The sequence below is a fragment of the Armigeres subalbatus genome, chromosome 1 (assembly GCF_024139115.2).
Source record: "Armigeres subalbatus isolate Guangzhou_Male chromosome 1, GZ_Asu_2, whole genome shotgun sequence".
NCBI classification, from domain to species: Eukaryota; Metazoa; Arthropoda; class Insecta; order Diptera; family Culicidae; genus Armigeres; species Armigeres subalbatus.
Window position 1 is genome coordinate 94235115 of NC_085139.1, and position 27234 is coordinate 94262348.

Below are 27234 nucleotides of genomic sequence, written 5' to 3' on the forward strand. Positions count from 1 at the left end.
CAAAACATGCAGCAACAGGAACTCAATCCACCAGGTATGACTCATGTTCTTATGCCACCAAATATGCCTCATGGCATAAACCTACCACACGTACAACCTCACCCTTTAGGCGGAACGCAAGGGCAGTATTCACAGTAAATGTAACTGCCAGCAATTTTATTACTCTCCAAACAAATGTGACTAACCAACCCTGTACATTTATCGTTGATACTGGTGCAGATGTATCTATTTTAAACCAAGATCTCTATGTACAAATTTATTTTTCAATCCTCATAATCAAAGTGCTTTAAGAGGCATCACCACCCAAGAAATTTTAAGTCTTGGAAGTGTAAATATTAATTTAATTGTAAATAATTCAAATATATCTCATGAATTTCAATTAGTGGATAACTCGTTTCCAATACCGGCTGATGGTATATTGGGACGAGATTTTTTTGTTAACTTTAGGTGTAATATAGACTACGATTCCTGGATTTTAACGATAAATCTAAATAATATTTCTTTAGTAGTACCTATTCAAAATAATTCAAACGGTACGATTATTTTACCAGCACGTTCTGAAGTGATTAGACACATCAGCAACTTAAGTTTAGATAATGATACTTTAGTGGAATCTTCAGAGATTTCCCTGGGGTGTTTTGTAGTAATACGATAGTATCTAAACACGCTCCGTATGTTAGAATAGTTAATACAAATGACAATAATATAATATTAACAGATTTTAAACCACGTCTTCATCCATTAGAAAATTTTCATATTTACACAAATGACAATAATATAATATTAACAGATTTTAAACCACGTCTTCATCCATTAGAAAATTTTCATATTTACAATATTACTAAAAATGACAAAATTGATAGAAACAAGTCATTAGAAAAGGAATTAAATATTGATAATTTACCAAATTCAATTCGTAAACCACTTTTCAAACTTTGTAGTGAATATAATGATATTTTCAGTTTAGAAAATGATCTTTTAACGTGCAATAATTTTTATAAGCAAAAAATCAGATTGCAGGATGAAACTCCTGTATATATTAAAAATTATAGAAATGCACATAGCCAGCGTGATGAAATATGCCGACAAGTTGATAATTTAATTGAAAATGATATTATTGAGCCATCCATTTCAAATTATAACTCCCCAATACTTCTTGTTCCGAAAAAGTCTACAACCTCCGATCCCAAGTGGAGATTAGTTGTGGATTACCGTCAATTGAATAAAAAATTATTAGCTGATAAATTTCCGCTCCCGAGAATCGATGATATTCTCGATCAACTCGGCAGAGCTAAATATTTTTCGACTTTAGATTTGATGTCTGGTTTTCACCAGATAGAAATTGAGAAAGGGTCTAGAGAATTTACTGCTTTTTCCCTTCAAGAGCGGGGACATTTTCAATTTAAACGATTGCCATTCGGACTTAACATAAGCCCGAATAGCTTTCAAAGAATGATGTCCATTGCACTAAGTGGCTTGAGTCCCGAGTGTGCATTTTTGTATATTGACGACGTGATAGTCGTAGGATGTTCGGTCGAACACCACTTGAAAAATTTAAGAAGAGTTTTTGAATGTTTTAGACAAAGAAATTTAAAACTTAACCCTGCTAAGTGTAATTTCTTTAAAGCAGAAGTTACATTTTTAGGGCATAAGATCACTGATAAAGGGATCCTACCTGATAATTCAAAATTTGATGTAATTAAAAATTATCCCAAACCACAAAACGCCGATCAAGTCAGAAGTTTTGTGGCAATGTGTAATTATTATAGAAGGTTTATACCTAATTTTGCGAAAATTTGTTGTTGTTTGAATAAATTACTTAGGAAAGATGTTACATTTAAATGGACTGACGAGTGTCAGTTGGCGTTTGAAAATTTAAAGTCTATGTTGCTTTCACCCAGAATATTACAATATCCGGATTTTGACACACCTTTTATCGTTACAACAGATGCATCAGATTACGCTTGTGGTGCTGTTTTATCACAAATACATGACAACAATGATCTACCTGTTTCCTTCGCCAGTCGCGCGTTTACAAAAGGCGAAGCAAACAAGCACATCATTGAAAAAGAATTAGCTGCGATACACTGGGCGATAATGCACTATCGACCATATTTGCTAGGAAGACATTTTACTGTGCGTACTGATCACCGACCGTTAGTTTACCTTTTCGGTATGAAAAACCCATCATCAAAGTTAGTTCGAATGAGAACTGATCTCGAAGAATTTGACTTTGATATTGAGTTCGTACCAGGGAAAAGTAATGTCGTAGCAGACGCCTTATCTAGAATTAAATTAGACTCTAATGAGCTCAAGAAAATGAATATTCTGCAAGTGCAGACAAGGTCCATGGCAAGCAAACCTTGTTTGGCCGATTGCGATACAAAAATTAGCAGAACGAAGCCTGATCAACTTCGAGTATATGATGCAACAAATAATGCGCAAATAACAAATTTAAAGAAAATAGCATTTCAAATTTTATTCAATGAAAATCTACCGGTAGTAAATGTAATAATTTTCGATAAAAGATATAAAAATGGCCTAACTCTAGCGTTAGGACTAGAACTTAATCTAAGAAATTTGAAAAATATTTTTCAGATTATTAATGATTTTTTCCAATCATCCGCATTCGACAATACTATAGCAATTTCAAAAGGCGACGCTATATTCAATTACATAAGCCTAAATGACTTTAAGCAAACTGGGAACAAAATTTTTAAAACAGTTCAAATTGTTATTTTTGATCCACCCAAAATAATATCAGATTCTATAGAAATACAGAAACTTTTGGAACATAACCACTGTTCACCCACAGGAGGACATATTGGCATATCCCGATTGTACAAAAAAATAAGAAATTCTTATATTTTTCCAAATATGAAATACACAATTAGCAAATTTGTTAAATCTTGTGAGCTATGTAAACTCAATAAACATTTTTCTTCTGTAAAAGAAAATTTCATTAAAACAACTACACCAATTAAACCTTTTGATATCGTTTCAATAGACACAATTGGACCATTCAGTTTAACTTCAAATGGCAATAGATACGCTGTGACGATACAATGCGATCTCAGCAAATACACTATTTTAGTTCCAATTCCCGATAAATTTGCATCCACTTTATCCAAGGCAATAGTAGAAAATTGCATTCTAGTTTATGGCCCAATGAGTGCTATACGCACTGACCAAGGAACAGAATACAAAGGTATATTCGACAGCATTTGTAATCTTCTCAAAATAAATCACACTTGTTCCACAGCATACCACCCCCAAACAATAGGATCTTTAGAAAGAAATCATAGGTGTCTTAATGAATACCTAAGAACTTTCATAAATGAACTCAAAACAGACTGGGATATTTGGCTACCATATTATAGTTACTGTTATAATACAACCCCAAATTCATCTCATGATTACTCACCGTTCGAAATTTTGTTTGGAAAACCCGTAAATAAATTTGAAAATGTTAATTGGAATACAGTTGAACCTTTATATAATCATAACTCTTATTTACATGAACTAAAGCACAAACTTCAAGTAATACATCAACATGTTTTTAGGAAAATAGAAGAAACCAAAGCACTTAGAACAGAAAAAATGAATAACAATATCAACCCTACAAATTTGTATATCAATGACATTGTATATTTGAAAATTGAAGGAAGGAAGAAACTAGACAATGTTCAAAATGGACCATATAGAGTCATAAAATAGAAGGATGTAATGCTGAAATAAAACATGAAAATACCAATCAAACTGTAATAGTTCATAAAACAAGACTAGTAAAACATCAAAATTGTTAAAACTTGTAAAACCAATATCTAAATAGTAAATGAGGAAAAGACCGCAACACATTAAATTACAAATAATCAATATGAATGGTTGCACCATTCTTCCAAAGGAAGGAGGTGTAGTAATATGATCTCATCCTTAAATGCATGAAACCACCCAACACGAAACATGTACCAAATTGTCCTTCACTCATTACAATTTATTGTTAGTCATAAATTAAACACTCCATGACACTGTAACCCAAATTCCAATCCAACAAAACACGACCCTCAAAATAACACGGTCAGCAACAAAAACCTTTTCCGTCTCTATGTTTTAACTACAACCAGATGTTTCCAAAATATTGTAAGCGGCTCATTTTCCTTTTTATACATTCTGTTTTGCCAACACATTTCGGTCTATCGTTAGGTTACCGCATAAGAATTCTGCATAATAAAATTCATTCCAAAATCACAGTTCAGAGAGTTAAGTTGTTATCCGAAGTCCGAACATTGTCACAGGAGGGAATAGAAAGATTTCGAAGATGATCTGGTATTCCTTGAATAGCATGTTTCATGGACAGATCGTATTCAATTGAGAAACTGTCATTGGTGAAGTCAACTCGAGGGGGAGTATAACATGGAAGGCAAAGATCTGACGATATGTAATTGAGATAAACTCTTAGGAATCTTGACCGATAAACCAGTTCAAGCATATTATCGAAGTTATCTAAGACAAGTGTGTTACTTGTTCCACATTTGATGAGTATTCTAAGTGAGAGCTCCCAGTAACGGTGCTTTAAAGGAGTGACTCCAGCAAGCACCTCCAGGCTCATGTTATGCGTTGAATGCATGCAGCCAAGGGCAATACGCAAACAACGATATTGAATTCGTTCCAATTTGATCAGATGGCAATCAGCTGCTGAGAGGAAGCAGAAAGAGCCGTAATCTAAAACAGAGAGAATAGTCGTTCTATAGAGTTTGATGAGGTCTTCCGGGTGAGCACCCCACCAGGTTCCGGAGATAGAACGTAGAAAATGGATCCTTTTCCGGCATTTTTGTATCAAATACTCAAAATGGAGTTTCCAAGTACATTTGGAATCAAACACGACCCCAAGGTATTTAGAAGATAAAGATTGGTTGATGTTATCATTCAAGAGCTTTAGTTTCAGTTGAGCAGGGTACCGCTTCCTAGTAAACACAACCAACTGAGTTTTTTGCGGTGAAAACTCGATCCCCAAATGTCTGGCCCAAACAGTCAGATTATCTAGGGTACTTTGCAATGGTCCTTGCAAGACATCTGCACATGGACCTCTTAGAGAGATCACGGCATCATCTGCAAGTTGTCTGAGCGTGCATTGTCCTTCCAAACAATTGTCATTATCTTTAACATAGAAATTATAAAGCAAGGGACTTAAACATGAACCTTGGGGAAGGCCCATGTAACTAGTTCTGGAAGTTGTCAGAGTGCCGAGTTTGAAGTTCATTTGTTTTTCTGACAACAAATTGTACAAGAAATTATTTAAAATAACGGGTAATCCATTACTGTGCAGATTGTCTGACAGTACTTCTATGGAAACTGAATCAAAAGCGCCCTTAATATCCAAGAAAACTGAAGCCAATTGCTCCTTGTGCGCAAAGGCCAGCTGTATATCTGAAGAGAGCAACGCTAGACAATCGTTTGTTCCTTTACCTTTTCGAAATCCAAACTGAGTATTTGAGAGTAATGCATTTTGTTCGACCCAATGGTCGACTCTTGAAAGGATCATTTTCTCCAATAATTTTCTCATGCATGATAGCATGGCAATCGGTCGGTATGAATTATGATTAGACGCTGGTTTCCCAGGCTTTTGAATAGCTATTACTTTGACCTGTCGCCATTCAGGTGGCACTATGTTGTACTCCATGAAACAGTTGTACAGGTCAAGTAATCGTCTTTGCGATATCTGGGAGGTTTTAAGAAGATTGAATTTGATGTTATCGCATCCCGGAGCAGAGTTATTCGATGAAAGAAGAGACATAGAAAGTTCCAGCATTGAGAATGGTCCACCCAAAGAACCGGGATCATTGACTGATTCTCGAAATAGCGGTTCTGCTGGTACGGAATCTGGACAGACCTTTTTTGCGAAGTTGAATATCCATCGGTTGGAGTATTCTTCACTCTCATTGGTGGAAATGCGGTTCCGCATGTTGCGGGCCGTTTTCCAAAGTGTTGTCATTGAGGTTTCTCGTGATAGTCCCTCAACAAAACGTCGCCAGTAGCTACGTTTTTTTGCCTTGAGAAGATTTTTGAGTTTTCTTTCGAGCCTCAAATACTCTTCAAAAAGCTCGGACCTTCCGTGTTTACGGAAGGCCTTGAAGGCATCAGATTTCTCAGAATACAACATAGTACATTCATCATCCCATCCAGGAGTGGCTGGTCTTCTAATGACAGATGTACTTGTAACGCGTCGTTTCTGAGCTTCTAGTGCGCTTTTTTGAATCAACTCAATAAGGAATCGATATTCATCCAAAGGTGGAAGAGTATCAGTTGAGTCAATACCAATTTTTACCGCCGATGCAAAATTTTTGCCAGTCAATGTTCTTCGTGAGATCGAAAGGAACATTAACTGGCTCAGATTGTTGATAGCCACTCTTAATTGTGGTGACTATCGGCATATGGTCACTACCATGGGGATCTTGAATTACCTTCCACGTGCAATCTAATGATAGTGAATTTGAACATAAAGACAGATCGATACGGCTTTGTTGACCATTTGGTCCTATTCGAGTTACTTCACCAGTGTTCAAAATATTCAAATTGAAATCGTCACACAAATCATAGAAAATAGGCGCTCTATAATCGTCATACGTTTCGCCCCATCCAATACCATGTGCGTTCATATCACCCAATATCAATACTGGAGATGATAGGAGGGAGACTGCGCTCCAAAAATGTCGACGATTAATAGAGGCATTTGGAGGAATGTACACTGAAGCTATGCAAAGATCTTTATTCTTCATATTTACTTGGCATGCGACGATTTCTAAGCCGGGAACAGTCGGAATGGGAATTCTGTAGAAGGAGTAGCATTTTTTGATCCCCAAAAGAACGCCACCATAATGATCATCCCGATCTTGGCGAATAATGTTAAAATCGTGGAAGTTGATTTCATCTTCAGAAGAAAGCCATGTTTCACAGAGCGCAAATATATCGCAATCGGAATTGCGAATCAAAAACTTGAACACGTCTAATTTATTTTCCAGACTGTGACAGTTCCACTGCAGCACAGTGATTGTATCTTGGGTATTGGCCGTATTATCCATCGAAGATACAATTCCTGCAAGAAGGGGCCATGAAACAGTCAATTGCTTCAGATAACTTTCCACTGTTGGTATAAAGAGGTCAATGATGGGCCTCAATGAATTCGGAATATTGAACAAATTCAAAAACCGGTCCACAAGGTCCTTAAAGGAGATCAATCCTCGCGTGGACGGAATACTTTTTCTAGAAGTGCGAATTTGTTTTTTTCTTTCGTTGATTCTCCTAGCCGGATGTTTCTTCGAAACATCGGATTTAGGCAATGGCGGGAATGCCTCACTGCAACTAGGATCAAAAGAAGCAGTAGGGACAGATTGCTTCGGGATTTTAAATAAACCCCCATTACCTTCAGATTTTGGCAAGCTTTTATGGATGACTTTTGTTCTCTTACGGCGCTATCCCGGGGAAGAAGGTTGCTTCCTCTTTTCGGGCACGTGTACCTCCGCAGAATCATCCATATCGGCTGCGTCAGAGTCCAATTCATCAATGGATATGGAATCATAATAATCGCTTACACGAACGGTGGCTGAAATAGCAGTCGATGCAGTGGCTGTGGCGGATGTGTCTTGCGACTTAACCATTTCCGCATACGACTGCTTGGAGCGCTGTACCAACGAGCGCTTCACTTTTTGGGTGCGCTTTTTGTACACCGGGCATTCTTGCAAACCATGGGGAGGATTCAAACCACAATAAGCACATTTTGTTGCTTGTTGTTGGCAGGACTCCTCCCGATGCCTTTCTGAACATTTGCCACAACGTGGTTTGTTGTCACAAAACTCGGCAGTGTGACCAAGTTGTTTGCAGTTGGTACAGTTAAATACCCTTGGCACAAAAAGACGCACCGGAAACAACATATTTTCTATATCGACATATTTTGGAAGCATCGAACCGACGAACGTCACCCGAAGCGAGCCTGATTTGGAATAAACCTTTTTACCATCTACCGTGGCTGCTGAATGCAATTCCTTGCAGTCCAGAATATCCACGGTAGATTGCAGGGCATTCTTTAGGCGACCTTTCCCTGCAAGCACATCCTTGCAAGTCAAGCTCGCTGCGTTGATTACGCCTTCTATCTCGACCTCCCGCGAGGGCACATAAACTAAATATTCAACATTGTACGCCCTGTCTTTCGCAATTTCATTCGCCACCTGGTATGTAGGTGCGGTGATGCGTAGTTTGTTTCTGTTGATTTGGTTGTATTCAAGCTTCGTAAAACGACGCGTCAAATCTCGTTTTATGCCCAGGAAATCTAGGCTCTTCACTTTCTGCCGAAAGTAAACAACCCAAGGCCCAGGCGAAGCCGCATGGTACAATCGTGTGCGCCCTGCATCTTTTGAAGGCACATTGCCTTCCATAGTATCTGCCTCCATTCTCACCCCGCAAGGTGGAAGAATGATTTTGCTTATGCTAACTTAAGACTAATAGCCAATCAGAAAAAAAAACTTAAAAAAAAACTAATTTGATTTATTTTATCAGTCCCACTCCGAGCCAAGCAGATGGGAGAACAATAAAAACGTTTCTACTTATCTGCCTCTGCTGCTGTAGGTAGCAGCAGTAACAATAGCCTGCTTCACTGGCCTCGCCAGAAGCAGCTACTTCACTCGCCGACAGCGATCGCCTTGGATCCGTAGGTAGGAGCACACCACACAATAGCCTTTTCACTACCGAACACAATCCGCGATGAGACACAGCACACACGTCTGGCTCGTTCGAACTATCGGCACGGAATCAACTCCGACGTGTATTGTACACCGTTGAGAGTTTTGAGCGCAGACATACTGCATTACTGCAACGATGTAGTGGTCGGATTCAATATTCGCACTGCTGTAAGTGCGTACGTTCGTGATGTCGGAGAAGAATTTACCATCGATTAGAATGTGGTCGATTTGGTTTTCCGTTACTTGATTAGGTGATCTCCATGTGGCCTTGTGGACATTCTTGCGGAGGAAGAAAGTGCTTCGGACTACCATTCCGCGGAAGGTTGCAAAATGTATGCATCGTTGGCCGTTGTCGTTCGATACGGCATGCAGACTATCCGGTCCGATGACCGGTCTATACATTTCCTCCCTTACGCAAAAGCTACTGTCCTTAATAATAATAAGTGATAAACAACAAATAAGTTAAAAGCAAAAAAATGCGAAGAAAAAGGTTATTAGTTGTGCTAAAATGTGGCAAATTGTAAAAGGCTTTAGGTAGTGACGTCACGGGGTATTAATTCGAAAGTGGACCTTTTTCTTCCGACCTTTCTTCGATTCTCGACAAAAGTTCCTCGACGATCGAAAACCGTCAGTGACAATTCCGCCATCTTTGTCACCAGTGACTGGCCAAATACAGCTACCAACCTTCATCCCGGTAGCTCAATTCCGCCATTGTAGTCGTCGTCGATTGACAACACCACCACTACCATCTCCGCACCAAGTGGGCCGATTCCGCCAACCGTCAGCTATCTCCCGGAGGCGATCCCACACGACCCAAAAATGGACAGCACGAAAACCCCACTAATTCATTTAGAGTGTAGCTCTGGGTAGTAATAGTTCCACTACTATTTCGGTTTGATCGCTTTGTTTCGGACTCGTAAAAGGGTAGTGTTTGAACCTCCTCCCTTTTCCTTTTTCCTCCTCCGCGTTTCTAGTGTTATATCTATGAATTAGACCTGTACGCCGATTAAAATTTTACCGGTGGCGGCGTGATAGATCATTTTAAGCCGACGGCAGCGTCACGACGTTGGTGATCAGCGGCGGCGGCGGCGCGACGGCGTGGATCGGCGTTAACTAGTTTCGAGCGCCAAAATTTCTCCAGAATTTCTTCAGAAGCTCCTCAATGAATTCCTCCACAAGGTCGTTGGAAAGTTCACCAAAAAATGCCTCTGGATATTCCTTCAGATTTTCTCCGGAATAGCTCTGGGAAGTTTTTCCAGAAATTCTTGCAGAAAGTGCTCCAGGAATTCTTCCGGAAGTTCCTCCAGGAATTCCTCCGAAGGTTCTTCCAGGAATTCCTCCGGAATTTTCTCTAGGAATTCCTACGGAAGTTCCTTCAGGAATTCCTCCGGAAGTTCCTCCAGAAGTTCCTTTAGGAATTCCTCCGGAAGTTCCTCCAGAAGTTCCTTTAGAAATTCCTCCGGAAGTTTCTTCAGGAATTCCTCCGGAAGGAACTCCTTCGCGAAAGTTCCTCCAGGAACTCTTCCCAAATTTCCTCTAGGAACTCTTCCCAAAGTTCCTCCAGGAACTCTTCCCAAAGTTCCTCCAGGAACTCTTCCCAAAGTTCCTCCAGGAACTCCTCCGAAAGTACCTGCAGGCACTCCTCCGGAAGTTCCTCCAGTCACTCCTCCGGAAGTTCCTCCAGGCACTCCTCCTGAAGTTTCTCCAGGCACTCCTCTGGAAGTTCCTCCAGGCACTCCTCCGGAAGTTCCTCCAGGCACTCCTCCGGAAGTTCCTCCAGGCACTCCTCCTGAAGTTTCTCCAGGCACTCCTCCGGAAGTTCCTCCAGGCACTCCTCCGGAAGTTCTTCAGAAACTCCTCCGCGGAAGTTCCTCCAGGCACTCCTATGGAGGTTCTTCCAGGAACTCGTTCGGAAGTTCCTCCAGGAATTTCTTCAGAAGTTCCTCAATGAATTCCTCCATAAGGTCGTTGAGAAGCTCATCAAAAAATGTCTCTGGACATTCCTCCAGATTTCCTCCGGAATAGCTCTGGAAAGTTTTTCCAGAAATTCTTGCAGAAGGTGCTCCAGGAATTCTTCCGAAAGTTCCTCCAGGAATTCCTCCGGAATTTTCTGTAGGAATTCCTACGGAAGTTCCTTCAGAAATTCCACCGGAAGTTCCTCCAGAAGTTCCTTTAGGAATTCCTCCAGAAGTTCCTTCAGGAATTCCTCCGGAAGGAACTCCTCCGAAAGTTCCTCCAGGAACTCCTACGCGAAAGTTCCTCTAGGAACCCCTGCGCGGAAGTTCCTCCAGGAACTCCTCCGCGGAAGGTCTCCCAGGAACTTCTATGCGGAAGTTCCTCCAGGAACTCCTCCGCGGAAGTTCCTCCAGGAAGTCCTACACGAAAGTTCCTTTAGGAACTCTTCCCAAAGTTCCTCCAGGAGCTCTTCCTAAAGTTCCTCCAGGAACTCTTTCCAAAGTTCCTCCAAGAGCTCTTCCCAAAGTTCCTCCAGGAACTCCTTCGGAAATTCCTGCAGGCACTTCTCCGGAAGTTCTTCAGGAACTCCTCCGCGAAAGTTCCCTCAGGCACTCCTCTGGAAGTTCTTCCAGGAACTCCTCCGGAAGTTCCTCCAGGAATTTCTCCAGAAGTTCCTCAATGAATTCCTCCACAAGGTCAAGTTCATCATCATTTCTTCAGATTTTCTCCGGAATAGCTTTGGGAAGTTTTTCCAGAAATTCTTGCATAAGGTGCACCAGGAATTCTTCTGGAAGTTCCTCCAGGAATTCCTCCGAAAGTTCCTCAAGGAATTCCTCCGGAATTTCCTCTAGGAATTCCTACGGAAGTTCCATCAGGAATTCCACCGGAAGTTCCTCCAGAAGTTCCTTCAGAAGCTCCTGCAGGAATTCCTCCGGAAGGAACTCCTCCGAAAGTTTCTCCAGGAACTCCTACGCGAAAGTTCCTCCAGGAACTCCTTCGCGGAAGTTCCTCCAGGAAATTCCCCCTGAAGTTCCTTCAAGATTTGCTCCGGAAGTTCCTCTGGAAAATCCTCCGAAAGCTCCTCTATGATTTCCATTAGAAGTTCTTACAGGAATTCCTCCGGATGTCACTCGTTTTTAAGAGATTGTGCTAAGGCAAGACTGAACCCAACACTTATGGTTCTTACAAACGAAATCCTTCGGATGTTCCTCTAGAAATTCTTCCAAAGGTCCAACCATAAATTAGTTGGAAATATATACCTGGAATTCCTTGGAAAGTTTTTCCAAGAATTCTTACCGGAATTCCTACAAAAATTCCATCAAAACAGTAACAGTAAAATAAATATAACCGACTTGCGAGTCTTTGTTTAAGTGTGTATACATGAAATTCTCCCGGGTAATCCTCCTATCTTCTCTTCCTCTAGTTCCTCCAGAAGTTACTTCAATAACACTTCTATAAATCCCTCTATTTGTCGGAAAAATTGCGTCCAAAATTTATTTCGAAATTCTCTCAGAAGTCTATTAAGGTTTGTTTAAAAAAAACCCTCCAGGAATTGCTCCGGTACATTCTTCCAGACAAAGTTCACTAGTGATTTTTTGTGGGAATATTCAAAAGAGTTCTTAAAAGATCTCTCGAAACAATTCTTGAATGATTTCTTCAAAAAAAATCCTGAAGAAATTCGCGTAAGAGTATTTGGTTCAAATCCCTATAGAAATTTTGAAATAAATTCAAGGAGGAACTTTCGATGAAATTTCTGATTTATTTCCCAATGGACTTCCTGGAGGAATTCTCGAAACAAAATTCTGTAAGAGTTGTTGAAAACATTTTTTAGGACAACTTCGATAAGGAATTCTTTGTTTGAATCACTTTTGACATTTCTATATGAATTCTTAAAAAAAATTCGAGTGAATGGGCATCCAGAAGATATTCTCTAAGGAATTACTGGAAAAAAACGAACAGTGGGTAATGTCTGTGACATAACCGCTAAGTGAACGTAGGACTTGACTTGACCATGCCTTTAAGAAACATAATATGTCCAAATTTCTCACATCAACTATTTTGGATAAATAATCGGCGTTGCATACCATTCCTTGGCAAAATCTTCTCATCAAACCGACACAGAAATCAAATCTACCTCGAACAAGAATCATCAAAAACAATTCAGGAAGTATCTGTCCGGTCACGGAATATTAGCCTCGACAGTGGCAACCTTCCCAATGAAGGACTGCCTGAAATAAGCCACAAGTTGGCCCAGCAGGGGATGTAGGGCCTCCTAATCCGTGCGATAGCGACTGAAGGAGAACATTATTGTTAACTCTTAGAGCCTTGAAAAAGGCTGTTTGCTTCGGCTAAGTGCAAAAAGTAAGAAAACGATCTTTTCAAATAACTGCGAATTTCTAGTGGTGGTATAAAAAAAGACTGAATGCTCTGCGAGCGAATGCACTTTTCTTTTAAACCTTATTTTGAATCTTCTCTGCTTCCCAATTGGTAGGCCAATCAGCCAGTGTCTTGTATCCCGCTTCTTTGTCAGCCAAAGCGTCATCATCATCAACGCGTTCGAGAAGGGCTTCTTCTTTTTTACGCTTGTTGCTCGCTGCTGGCGTCTATTTCCTAACGGGACTTTTCGCTTGATACAGGCCAATAAGCCGGGCAAGCGAGCTTAGAATTGCAGTTCAGGTGAGAAGTACGTGTTCTGTAGACAACATTGTTAGTAGTAGATGGAAGGAAAAACCCGGACATGGGATTTCGGGTGATAAGATTTAGAATTGGTAACATGGGACGATCATTCAGTCACGTTCGCTTTGTGTGCGGTCAGTATCAAGCAATGTTTATCTAGATATTTCTTGATCAATGCCAAAAAATCCAACATTTGATGAAAAATCGATTGATAGTTCATTAATGTTTGAGCTGTTATCGGTGTTTTTTTTTTAATCCAAATATCCAAATATTATGTGAGAGATTTGGACATCTTATGTTTTTTTAGGCATGGTCAAGCGAAGTCCTTCGTACACTTCGCGGTTAAATCAGAAAAATTATCCACTGTTAGTTTTGACGCTATTTATGAAAATCACGAATAAAATTTTATCACTAGAATATTGGATTTGGCACTCAAGTACAATTTCTATCCCGAAGGGATAGAAATTGTACTGCTTTCAATTGATCTCTATTATTGGTTCTCTGAAGAACCGTTTGTTTGTTGGACATACATGCTGCATCATGTGGCTTTTCTTCAGCCTGTCTCGGCTCATCACCGATGCCGGCCGGTCTCGGCTCGACTCTGCTGCTGCTGCCGGTATCTGCTCAGCATTGCTGCTTTGTCGGGTCTGTAGGGTGGACTGCTGCTGTACTGGCTAGGTTTCGGCTGATGATGGTGGCTTCGATGACTTCATTCCCTGCTAAAAGGTGTGAGTGCTGTTCAATCTATGATGCGGTTGCTTCGCTTGTCCCGGTCAGAATGAAAGGAAAAAATCGCGTTGCGCTATTTTATGGCTTCTCGGCAGACCCAGCTGCTGCTCATTCGCTGCTGTCTGCACCAATGAGAACGTGGTAATGAAATGATGCAAGAATTATGCGGTACCCATATTTATAGGTTCCCTTGATCTAAATGTTTTTCATTGAAAACAGTTTCATGCCTATTGAAACAAGTTTTCCGGGTCTTATCAAGCATGGACATGAAAGACATACTTGAAATCTGTCGATTGAGGGGCTTACCGCAGAAATTCATCCATTGAGACGAACGCTATTAACGTTTAAAATCTTTCAACACAGCGTAACGCGGTCGATTTGAATATTTTGGAATGACACCCGGTATAGTAAAGAGAGACGTAAGTCCTACGTCAAAACTTTTTTGAATTTCCGAATTGAAACAATTGAATTTTTAAATGAAAATATGAAATAATTTCAGACCGAAACACTTTAGAAATTATGATAAGAGTTTCTTAAAAATTTCTATGAAGTTGTATGTGCAGCGTTATTTGGAAATTATTCAACTGTCACTTTCAATTTGTGTTCATTTTGGGAAATGAGACACAGCCTTAAAGAAAATATTTTATGTTTACTGAGCATACTTTTATATCAAAATCAGCTCAATGCCAGTTACAGTTATGATTAGCCATCCAATAGCTTACGCATTCTTGGAACTAGAAAAAAGCAATATGAACTTGACTGAAAGCGCCTAAAGTTAAACTCTGAACATGTATTTATAAAGATGCTGAATACAAAATAGAAACCACCTTTAGAATGATGAGGTGCTACACTAAAACAGCACCCGCAAATGGAAATATAATTGGTGCTAATTTATCTTCGTTGTAGGTAAAACGCCACGGCGAACTGCTGAGATCTGTACGTGTGAAATTGTCCTACCATGCGTCTCCATTCGATTATTTGTCTGAAAGCACATAGTGATGTGATCGTACAAGCGCAACGGCAAAGCAAACAAAACTTTGCAACGAAATTCTAAGCTTATGTTGATAGCTCTCAGATTCTAATATCAACAAATTCTAAAAATAAATGTGACTAAGAATTAAGATATCATCATTGTTGCTAGATCGTATGAAAAATGTGTAAGCTGGATCAATAGCAAGCGGTCGTTTCGTGTCGTTAATCTGTTTTCATGGCCGTTCGTCATAATACTTGAAAACCATTATAAAAGAGAAAAACAAATCCATTGGCAGACACCCCCATCAATTATTAACGATCCACTCGTACCATCGCTTAATTCGGCCCAACACATCAAAAACGCCTCGAAACTTACCTTTCTCTCATTGGTATGCAGCTCGGTGCCCTGCTCGATAACCTGCACCTCGATGTCATCGGTCCGGAGCGCTTGCACCGGGTGGTTCGCGTTCGGCGGCTGCAGGTGGGGTGCGACGCCCGAATTTCCACCAACAGCTGATACGCGTGACGTCATGGCTTCGCCCGTCATCGATTCGGTCGAATACCACCCACCGCCGGATCCCACACTCTTAGCACTGGCGACGCTAGCAACCTCGTCGAGTGACGTCGCAAGTGGGTTGCGGGTCGGCGAAAACGCACCCTTGATGTTTATTTTCCTTTCGTTTTTACTCTGCGAACTGAGTTTCACTCACACTGTAATGTCTTCTTGTTTAGGTTCGTCGGCGACCGCGACCGTTTCGCGTTTAAGAAAACAAATCACTCACACAGTAATCGAATCGAAGACGATCGGCAACTTTCTATCTTCCGAAAATTTTCCCCTAAAATGAGTGTTTGAAATTAGTAGTTTTTGGCGAGATGAATGTTTACGAATACTGTTTTTCATTTTGCTTTTTGCGCTTCCTCATCACTGTCGAAGAATCTGAGCATTTGTTACAGAACACAATAACAGTTTCAACTTTTGTATATTTGATATTGGCAATTTTCAACCCCCACCAAATGTTGTTGTAAAATGTTCATCTCACTTTTACCAAGCTCCCATATCCTTCAAAGCTTTACGTAATTTATGAATGTTCATTTGAAGGTAAACGAAGCAAGTTTCCCTTAAGCACAAATAGTAACGCATGGATAATATATTAGACTAATAATTATTATAATTCATAAGAGTATTAATAGTATTCAAAAATAAAATTTTGTGGCGAGTTGCAATTTTTTTTTGACTGCGAAAAAAAATCTCAGAATATCATATTTTCAGATCGCATAGACGAATTTCAATAGAAATCAAAGTGGCAAAAGCCTGTTAAAACTGCACTGGTCAGTTTACCACCGGAAGAAGCTTTGTAGATACGATTCATCAACAGATTAGCGCAGGAGCGATGTGTCATCTGTTTGTTTATTTGCCGAAATTCTCAGCTCGCGCTCCGGTTCTCGCTGCTGAATCGTGCGTAACGTGGCAACCACATTTTCCGGAGCACCAAATATCAACCACCACCACCATTTATCGTGCCGTAAACAAACAAGAAACACGTGCTTTCAACCCATCGGCTTATGTACATACATGCCATATCTGTTTTCCGACCCCAATCGTTATCATTTTGCAGGGGCAATCGGGTAACTCATTGCCACCCACGCGAGTGGTGTATCACCAACACCAAAAACCTTTTAAATCCCCGATGAGGGGGTGTTGCACGGACAAAAAATGGTATCAGTTTTGTCACCACCGCTGCTGGCTGGAGGCTATTTCGTTTCCCGTTTCACATGAATCTTCCGGTGGAATCGATTTCGATGCCTCTCGAATAGTCCGAGATGATAATAAAATCACATCCAGGGCTACCAGATTCCGATTTTAATCCTCCAGCCACGAACGCAGCAATAGTGTGTGCAAAAGCGGGTCATAAATTATTCGTGTGGGAGGCGATAAGGGGACGAGAAACGGAAACGGATGCGGGCTATATACGAGGATTTACAATTCGATGAAAAGATCTCCGGTGAGTGTGTAACTGAAATCAATGTGACTGAATTGATTTAACGGTATGATGTCGTTAACTGTTTGAATAATATATGATGCATTTTAGAAACGAAGATACTTGACACTCATCTTCTATACACGGCGTGTTTGTCCAAAGGGGCTTATTTTCAAAAAATCAGTATCTCTAAAACACCCACTAAGCGAAAGTATAGGTTTTCCTCTTTCACGTAAGTGGATTTTAAAAATGTTCTATCGGGGGTCATTTTTCCATACATTTTTAGGGGTGTTAAATCGGCTATCATTCGAGATTTCTATGGAAATTGCACTAAAAATACTCAAAAAAATAAAAATTGTTCTAGATCCCCCGATAGAACATTTTAATTTACCCACGACATGAAAGAGGAGAGCATATGCTTTCGCGTGGTGGGTGTTTCATAGATACCGTGATAATCTATAGAATAGAGGCGATTCAAATATGACGTCCACTACTTTTTAAGATTTCTAGAACCCCACTAGGGAGGAGAATGGTATTGAGGCAGTAGCTAGTTTGCACGGGACTAGCACTACCCCAGTGGGAGGGGTTGACTGCCAGAGCGATGCTCAGGCAGTCAACACACCAGGCGAACCCCTAACCGGTATCCGGTTAGTCGCCAAGCAGCTCGATGAGATCATCCAGTTCACGAGCGGTCGAAACAATATCAGCAAGGATCTGAAACAGAAACTTCTGGTACTTCGACAGTCGGTTCAAGCGGTAAAACGCAAACATGGCACGCTCACCAGGAGGGAGGTTGGACACGAGAAGGTCTCGACGCAAGAGGTGATTGGCACCACCCCGAGTGTCGGCGAGGGAGGGACTGCGGCGCGCTCCAAACGCGCCCGGCAGCAGTCAGAGCGTCGGTCCGGTAACGTTAAGCGGCGCCTTACTGTTACGGACAGCGATACGGTCGAGTTTGATAGGGCGCCCGATCGTCGGAAAGGGCACCCAATCAGGCGAAACCACGAGGGAACGGCAACGGTGCGGCCTAGGCTGCTAAACCCAAGGATGATGGTAGCCAATCTGCGACGACTGCTCAGCGGACCGAAAATCCCTGGCAGCTCGTTAGCAGAGCTAACAGGAGGGAAGAGCTCTCCCTAGGGTCCTCTGTTGGTCAAGACCGACAAAGAGAGGTACGCCGACGTTCTGAAGACCATGCGAGGTGCCGAAAAGCTTTCGACACTGGGTGAGGACGTGCGAAGCGTCAGACGCACCAAGGCAGGTGAACAGATCTTGGTGCTGAAGCGTCAAGCAAAGGCGAGCGATACCGTCTATAAGAGGTTGGCCCAGGAGGTTCTGGGTGAGGGAGTGGAAGTGAGGTCCCTGGGCACCGAGGTGACCCTCCGGTGTAAACAGCTGGACGAAGTCACCGAGGCAGAGGACCTCATTTCGTCGTTAAAGTTGCAGTGCGATATAGAAGTCGAGCGGTCTTCTATTCGTCTTAGAGGTGGGCCCTTTGGCACGCAGGTAGCTTGGTTCAAGTTACCGGTAGCGGACGCCAAAAAGGTCCTGGCGGTCGGGAAACTGAAGTTTGGATGGTCAATACAGGATAGTAGTGGCGAAGACCAGAGGGGGGCTGGCGAACGGTCGCCGGAAAGGTTGAATCGCATTATCGAGGTTCTCTTCCCGTCCCATGCCACAAGGCCTTGGCCACCTCCAGCACCGCAGAACGCGAGTGCTGAAGTGGCAGCGGTGACGAACGAAGAGTTGCTTGCGGTGGCCCGAACCCTTGATACGAACAAAGCTCCGGGGCCCGACGGAGTTCCAAACCTCGCTCGGAAGGCAGCGATCATGGCTAACCCTGACATGTTCAGGACAGCCATGCAGAGATGCCTGGACGAGCGCAGTTTCCCCGATAGGTGGAAGAGACAGAAGCTGGTGCTGTTGCCGAAGCCCGGGAAACCACCAGGTGACCCATCGGCGTACAGACCAATTGGCCTACTGGACACCACAGGGAAGTTGCTTGAGAGGATTATCCTCAACAGGCTTACCTCGTACACCGAAGGTACGAACGGCCTGTCAAGCAATCATTTTGGGTTTCGTAAGGGTAGGTCCACGGTGGATGCTATCAACTCGGTTGTGAAAACTGCAGAAGTAGCGATACAACGCATGCGGAGGAGAACTCGATTCTGTGCGATAGTGACGCTCGACGTCAAGAACGCATTCAACAGCGCAAGCTGGGATACCATCGCGCTCTCGTTACTCCGGTTGGGCATTCCGGTGGGCTTGTACAACATTTTGGAAAGCTATTTTAAGAATCGCGTACTCTTATCCGAGACCAATGAAGGGGGAGGGTAGTGCTTCTATCACCGCAGGAGTCCCTCAGGGATCTATCCTGGGCCCGGTGCTATGGAACACTATGTACGATAGTGATTTAAGACTGAAGTTCCCCCCAGGTGTTAAGAGGCCGAGAGTCGATTGAGGAAGTGGAACTGACGGCGGCCCACAGCTATTGCGGCACTATCCAGGATGATGTCCAATAGCTCGGGGGTGCACTCCAGTAGACGCAGGTTATTAGCTGGGGTTGCAGTATCTATCCTTAGATACGGCGGCCCAGCTTGGGCCTCGGCGCTTAGCGTCGAACGTAACCTGCAGAAGCTGGAGAGTGTACACAGGCTAGCGTGTCTCAGAGTGATAAGTGCCTACCGCACGGTATCACGGGATGCAGCCTGTGTGAATGCGTGTATGTTACTCATTGGACTAGTCATACGGGAAGACGATGAGAGTTTCGACATGCGGGGAACCGGAACGCGGAACAGAGGAGCCCGTAAAGCCATTAGAGTCACATCGACTATCAAGTGACAACGGGACTGGGATAACTCTTCTAAGGGCTGATACCTAGCGTATCAATATGGGTTAATAGGAGGCATGGGGAAGTTCACTTCTATCTGACACAGTTCCTGTCAGGCCATGGCTGCTTTAGGTGGTACCTACATAGGTTTGGGCATACGGACTCTCCCGTCTGCCCAGGGGTCGACGAAACTGCCGAGCACGTACTATTCGTATGTCCTCGTTTCGTCGATGTTAGGAGCGGAATGCTTGAGGTGTGCGGGAGGGACACTACTCCGGATAATCTTATCCAGAGGATGTGTCAAGAGGTTGAAAAGTGGAACGTGGTCTTGGCCGTGGTCTAGCCCACCGGTGCACAGTGTTTTCTAACCCAGGAATTCGTGATCAAAAATGTTTGGCCTTGAAAAGTTGATTTTGGAGGCTCAGTGACTTCGGAGAAAAGTTTCAGTATGTTAAGCTCCATATTTTGGAAAAAAAATGTTTTTTGACTAATCCCCCTAAAAGTAAAATGGAAATTCTCTTTCCTCCAATTATGAAGATACATCATTGGTATCCTCGAAAAAGTTGTAGAAAATGTTTCTAGGAAAAATTTTGCTATATAAACTTTATTTCTATCTGCTATAGAAGTCGAGATATGGGTCGTTATTTATTAACGACCACCAAAAAACAGGTTTTTCACGATACTTTCGTCAATATATTTTTTAGATTTTTCAAATGTTCTACAAAGATCTCCGTCGCGATAAAAAACATGAACCTTTCGAAGACAGTTTCTTCTTATTTTCAATATTGACGAAGTTATTGACGATTTTTTGTTCAAAAATGAGCATTTTGACATTAATTGCATACATGTAGGGGCAAAATGGGGCAGAATTTTAATTAGGAGATTGAACGTATAACTCATGCACTAACGGTTGCATTGCAACATATATGTGACTTAGCTTTCCGTAAGTACCGTATGGATATGTTTTCTTCTTCTTGTTATATATATATATATAAAAATGAATTGGTCTGTATTCCGCATAACTAAGAAACGTCTGGGTTCAAATTTCTTCATCACAATTTCCGATGGGCTTACATGACCTATGTCTTGTTTTAATGTCCAAATTTTGATAATGATTATCGAATCGTTCGAATCGAATCGAACACTTTTCTGTTAACCTGTTTTGCAATATTGTGATGTTTTAGACGTAGCAAACCGGCTTTTTATTATTCCGGGATATTTCGAAAAGTAAATAGGGAAAACAAGTTCCTTCGAATTGCTTTCATAACATTATATTTAAACTTATGATGTTTGAGGCGTCGCTAACCATAGTTTCCATTCAATAAAGATTACTGATTTACCCGATACTGCATTTCCTCTCATCAGCATTCCTGGCTGTATGGTGATTTCTAAAATAATACAATTTGCCCAAATACACTGGGGTCGCTTTTTACGTGACTTTTTGATGATTTTTTTTAATTACGCGTTGTTTCTTCCCGCGGAATTTGAAATTCATGTCAGTTCTGTAAAACATCCATCCATAATCATTAAAAAAAATTGTATTTGGCTAAATCATAGGTCTGGCGTAAGTGTAAAGACTAAAGATGACCCTGCAGACGTTGTCCTGCACAGTAGGCGAGAATGCGATCTACCCCTTGGATCTACCTTTTTTAAAATTTCCATACAAATTTTATTTTCAATTTTTCATATTTTTTCCAATTTTGGTCGAGATTCTTACATGAGAAAATATTCTGTAAATCCATCGGACATGTTGATAAACAAATTTGCTGAAGAAATGAAGAAAATCTATCCAGCCGTTTCTTAGTTATGCACAATACTGAAAAATTCATTTTTTATAAACCGTCTAAGACGAATTAAGTACTGTCCATTTAATTCCACCAGTTAATTTTTGTTATCTTTGCAGATACGTATTTCGACCACAACTGTGTGGTCGTCTTCAGTGTCTTGTACTTGAGTCGACATTTTTTATATATAACAAGAAGAAGAAGAAAAAGATGTTCATACGGCACTTATGTCAAGCTATGTCACATATATGTTGCAATGCAACCATTAGAGCATGAGTTATACTTTCAATTACCTAAATAAAATTCTGCCCCATTTTGCCCCTACATGTATGCAGTTAATGTCAAAATGCTCATTTTTGAACCGAAAATCGTCAATAACTTCGTCAATATTGAAAATAAGAAGAAACTGTCTTCGAAAGGTTCATGTTTTTTATCGCGACGGACATCTTTGTAGAACATTTGAAAAATCTAAAAAATATATTGACGAAAGTATCTTGAAAAACCTGTTTTTTGGTGGTCGTTCATAAATAACGACCCATATCTCGACTTCTATAGCAGATAGAAATAAAATTTATATAGCAAAATTTTTCGTAGAAACTTTTTCTACAACTTTCTCTAAGACACCAATAATGTATCTTCATAATTGGAGGAAAGAGAATTTCCATCTCACTTTTAGGGGGATTAGTCAAAAACAAAATTTTCCCAGAATATGGAGCTTAACATACTGAAACTTTTCTCCGAAGTCACTGAGACTCTAAAATCAACTTTTCATGGCCAAAACATTTTCGATCACGAATTCCTGGGTTAGAAAACACTGTGCGGTGTCTGGATGCAGATTTCCACCCTATTGGAAAAAAAGGCTCTGCAGGTGTCATGCGAAGATTTTTTTTAATACTTTGTAATGATGAATTTGAAGTAACGAATGAAGGCGTTATAAATGTTATCGATGTATTTATGTTCCCAAAGTTCCTACTACTTGTTTATATGAGACGCCATTATGTTTTAACCAGTCCATCTATAATGACGTGCAATAAATTATGTGAAGAATTGACAACGGAAATCGTCATAACTTTTGGCTGCACGACTATCTTCGTGGGGCTACGAAATGGTGAGTTGGCATCCGGGAAGGAGCGCCTAACATAGCTCTGGTCCTCACAAGTTTCAATGCTCACGCTTCCACGGGTCTTCCGATGACAATTGACCGCCAGCTAAGAATTGCGTACTTGGCTGGTAGTGTAGCCTGGGCACTGTTGTCCTTCTGGCATCAGCTAGAGTGAGAGGGTGCGTCCTGTGGGGTTTGTCTGTGGTGGGGTTCGACAGTGGGCTCTGTTGAACTTCTATAAGGGAAGATCCATAAAGTACGTCACGCAAAAATTGGCAACCCCCCCTCTCCCCTTCGTCGCACTTTTTGTATTACTCCAAAAAAATGTATGAGTCGTCACACCGCTCGGAACCCCCCTCCCCCCTAGAAGCGTGACGTACTTTGTGGATGGCCCCTAAAAAGCTGCATGTGTCCGCAAGCAGGCCCTATCAAAGCGACTGTGTGTAGCTCAAAACGCACTTGCCTAGTCCTGGTGTTGGGCGGGACTTTAAACAAATTTGACCCGACTGATCGAGCGTCTGTTCACCAAGGAGGTGCGGCTCCAACAGCGTCTGTTTTGGCATCCAGCGGCTGAGTATGAAATGCTATTTCTCCGGAAGCGATACCTAAGATGGCAGTCCCATCCCGGTAGTTAGGGAAACTTGGGCCAACAACCTACTGTTCCCGAAACATCAATTTTTTCGAGAATCCGATAATGAAAGAATACGGGCTGATTTTACGGCGACGACTCTTAGCGCGAAACAACGAACACGAATAGGAACTTGGAGCGTTTTAACCCTAGCCCAGCAGGGTAAATTGGTACAACTTGCCAATAATGAGGCATGCTGCATGAAGCTTGAGATCCTGGGACTGAGTGAAGTCCGTTGGCCAAACTTTGAAGAACACAAAACGCCGTCGGGACAAGTTCTGCTATACTCTGGTTTACGAGGTGAACACGCTCCCCGGCATCGCGGAGTTGGCTTCCTACTAAGCGCTCAGGCACACTCTGCGCTTATGAAGTGGGAACCTATAAGTGAAAGGATAATCGTTGCCAGATTTAAAACACGGGCCCGAAACCTTACTATAATCCAATGTTATGCGCCAACCGATGCTGCCGATCTGCAAGACAAAGATAACTTCTACAGCCAACTTAATGCCGTCGACAGAATTCCGAAGGATGATATAAAGATCTGTATGTGACTTCAATGCGAAGATGGGATCCGACAACTCGAACCATGAGCGTATTATGGGACGCCATGGTCTCGGAGAAATGAGCGAAAACGGATAGCAGTCTGCAGAATTCTGTGGTAATAATGACATGGCAATCGGGGGATCCCAAGTAACTAAAAGTTCCTTTAAGGTCACTCTTGACAGAATCCCAGTTTCAAAGTGCTCGCGTTTTCGGGGGCACCCCACTCGATACGGAAGCAACGCACAACTGTCATTTTTATTTTTTCACGCATGCTGCGACGCAGCAAAGCAAAATCAACCAAAATTACAGTTGTCCGCCGCCTCCGTATCGAGTGGTGTGCCCCGAAAACGCGAGTACTTTGAAACTTGGATTCTGTCAGGAGTGACTTTAAGAGAACGTTTCTCGCTTAAGCAGCTCAGTGAAAGGTACTCTTAAAGGAACTTTTGGTTACTTAGGATCGCTCATCGACCTGTTCACAAGGTCACGTGAGTCACCCGTGACGGCTTTACAGGAAAATCAAATCTATCACATCTGCATCAGCCGAAAATGGAAACGCAGAACGGAATAAACGTAGTGCCAACATCTCGTCTGATCATTACCTCCTCATCGGCGAAATACGCCTGCGCATTGCGCGGATTCGTCGGCAGGAGGAGAGAGTTAGACGACGCGTGATGGTTTAACACGCGCCAACTGGAAGATGCCACGGCGAAACGGTCCTTCATTGAAGAACTGGACACGCGTGCTGCAGATATTCCGGAAGGTGGCAGCGTGGAAGACCAATGGCCCACCATCAAGAATGCCTTAATCGCCACCAGCGAGAATATTCTGGACGAACTGCCAAAGCCGCGATAGAGCGATCAAAAACCAGGGGAGCCAAAGTCTTAGCCCGTCAACGATACTCGGCTCTGGAGAAGGAAGTAAAACGCTTATATCGACGGGACAAGCAAGCGTGGTCGGACTCTTTGGATGACGAAGGAGAGAGAGCCGCAGCAACCGGGGTCATTTGCCTATTCTACGAAACCGCAGGACGCTTGAGCGGGGCGTAGATGAATGCAACGATGCCTGTGAAAGACGCGAATGTTTAGTTATTGAAACGCTGGTTCGAGCTCTTCGAACAACTTTTCCAAGTGCCAGCCAGGCCACCACCACCTCGACATAATATGCCTAGGATCCGACGTACAACCACAGAGAACAGACGTTGCAGCTGCACTCGCTATGTTGTGATAACTTTTTACTGTTCATTTTGAAATAACTTTGGAATGTCGCCGTTATCCCGTGCAGAATCAGCGCTAGCATCATCAAAAAGTGCCACTGTGCGCTAGTGTCGTTTTGCATGCAAGAGTAGATCAGCGCGCAGCGCCATCGGTTGATATTGTGAGTTGCAATGTCGACGTCCATGGCGTTGAGGTTCGGTTGTTTGTTTTCACATGTTTTCTAAGAAATTTTGTTCGAACCTCCATGTTTGTTCTCTGTGGTATAACACGCATCAATACCGAAGCTCCATCACTGCTAGAGATTCAAACAGCCATCCAAAGCATGAAATCGAATAAAGCCCCAGGGGTCGACCGCATATCAGCCGAGATGCTCAAAGCTGACCCCATGACATCCGCTCAACTACTGCATTGTTTATTTCGTAATATCTGGGACACCGCAACTTTCCCGGTCGACTGAATGTAAGGTATCATAGTAAAGGTGCCCAAAAAGGATGACCATACTGTATGCGATAACTGGCGAGGCATTATGTTGCTGTGTACCGTTCTCAAAGTTCTATGCAAAGTTATCCTAGCAGCCTATAACCATGGAGCACCTAAACGACCTCGAATTGGTTGATGACGTTGCACTCCTCGCTCAACGGCGCTTCGATATGCAGAGTAAGCTCAACGACCTTGCCGAGTGCTCCTCTTCTTCAGGTTTAGTCATCAACGTCAACAACACCAAATTGTTGGATGTAAACACGATGACCCCTTCCAATTTCACTGTAGCCGGGCAATCAGTGAAGAATGTTGAAAGCTTCCAATATCTTGGTAGCCAAATGGCGTCAGGCGGCGGTAACAAGATCGACATAGGCGCACGGTTCAAGAAAGCAAGGGCTGCCTTTGCGAGTTTGGGAAATATATGGAAAAACAGGTAGATAAGTGAATGCACCAAAAAACGAGTTTTCAACTCTAACGTGAAATCTGTTATACGCTAGCGAAACATGGTGTATATCAGTGGAGAACACTCAACGGCTGCAGGTGTTCATCAACAGATGCCTGCGGTATATAATTCGGGCCTGGTGGCCTCATCACTGGATCTCAAACAACGAGCTCCATCGTCGTTGTCACAAGAGGCCGATAGCAACAGAAATTCGGGATCGGAAGTGGGGCTGGGTTTTCACACTCTACGTAGGGGCGGAAACGAAATCTGTAAGCAAGCATTAGACTGGAACACAGCGGGACATCGCAGCAGAGGTAGACCCAGAGGCTCATGGCGACGAAGCCTCAATAAAGAAATAAAAGAAGTCGACCGGAATCTAACCTGGCAACAGGTTAAAGCGATAGCTGGACAACGCTCAGGATGGAGATCTTTCAAGTCGGCCCTTTGCACCACCGGAGGTGTACAGGATCCTCAACTAACTAACACGTAGTATCGGATCCTCCGTATTTTGATGTGGCGATTCAATAGCTAGATGAGCATTTTGAACCTTTGGGTAGACGTAATTACGAGCGCCATTTATTCCGGCAGATCAGTCAGCTGATGTCGTTCTTCGCCTCCGCATTCAGGCGAAGCGATGCGAGTTTGACCGTTATGATATGAGAAAGACAGGTGATAGAATAATAGAACAGATTGTAGAAAGATGCAGATCTACAGATTTGAAGCAACATTTTGACTCTCGGTACAACTTTGGCAGATGTTCAACAACAGGTACGTAAACTTGGGCGGCAGATTACAGATACTACACTGCCGTCGAATGTTTCGAAAGTTTCGAAGGTACCGTTCAAGGCTACGTATGGTGAGTCACGCGGCTTGCAAAAAAAGAATTTTTATTGAGCCTGTTTTGCGTGCGACCGTAGAGAACACTTGAAAGGCGACAGTACGTGTCGTGCGAAGAACGCTAAATGACTAAAATGCGGAGAAGTGGGCCATTTTATCAACAGATGTCTGAAACGGCGCATCCAAATCCCTTAATAACAGGACCACTCAAAGGAATCGCGAATTACAACCTTCATTTCGAAGTACGGCCTCTACAGGCATAAACGTCTGATGTTTGGCATCAGTTGTGCACCGGAGCTTTTTCAAAAAGTGATGGACACTGTGGATGTG

General features: G+C 42.4%; 1 protein-coding gene across 5 annotated transcripts in view; it reads right to left on the reverse strand.

Moving 5' to 3' along the window:
• LOC134202860 (endothelin-converting enzyme homolog) overlaps positions 1-27234 on the reverse strand; it is an 81156-nt gene that overhangs the window by 49633 nt on the left and 4289 nt on the right. For all 5 annotated transcript variants that reach the window (XM_062677847.1, XM_062677861.1, XM_062677853.1 and 2 more), the window contains exon 2: positions 15442-15901. In XM_062677847.1, the coding sequence (XP_062533831.1) occupies positions 15442-15612 (171 nt within the window). In that variant the 5' untranslated portion in view covers positions 15613-15901. The remainder of the gene's footprint in view (positions 1-15441; positions 15902-27234) is intronic.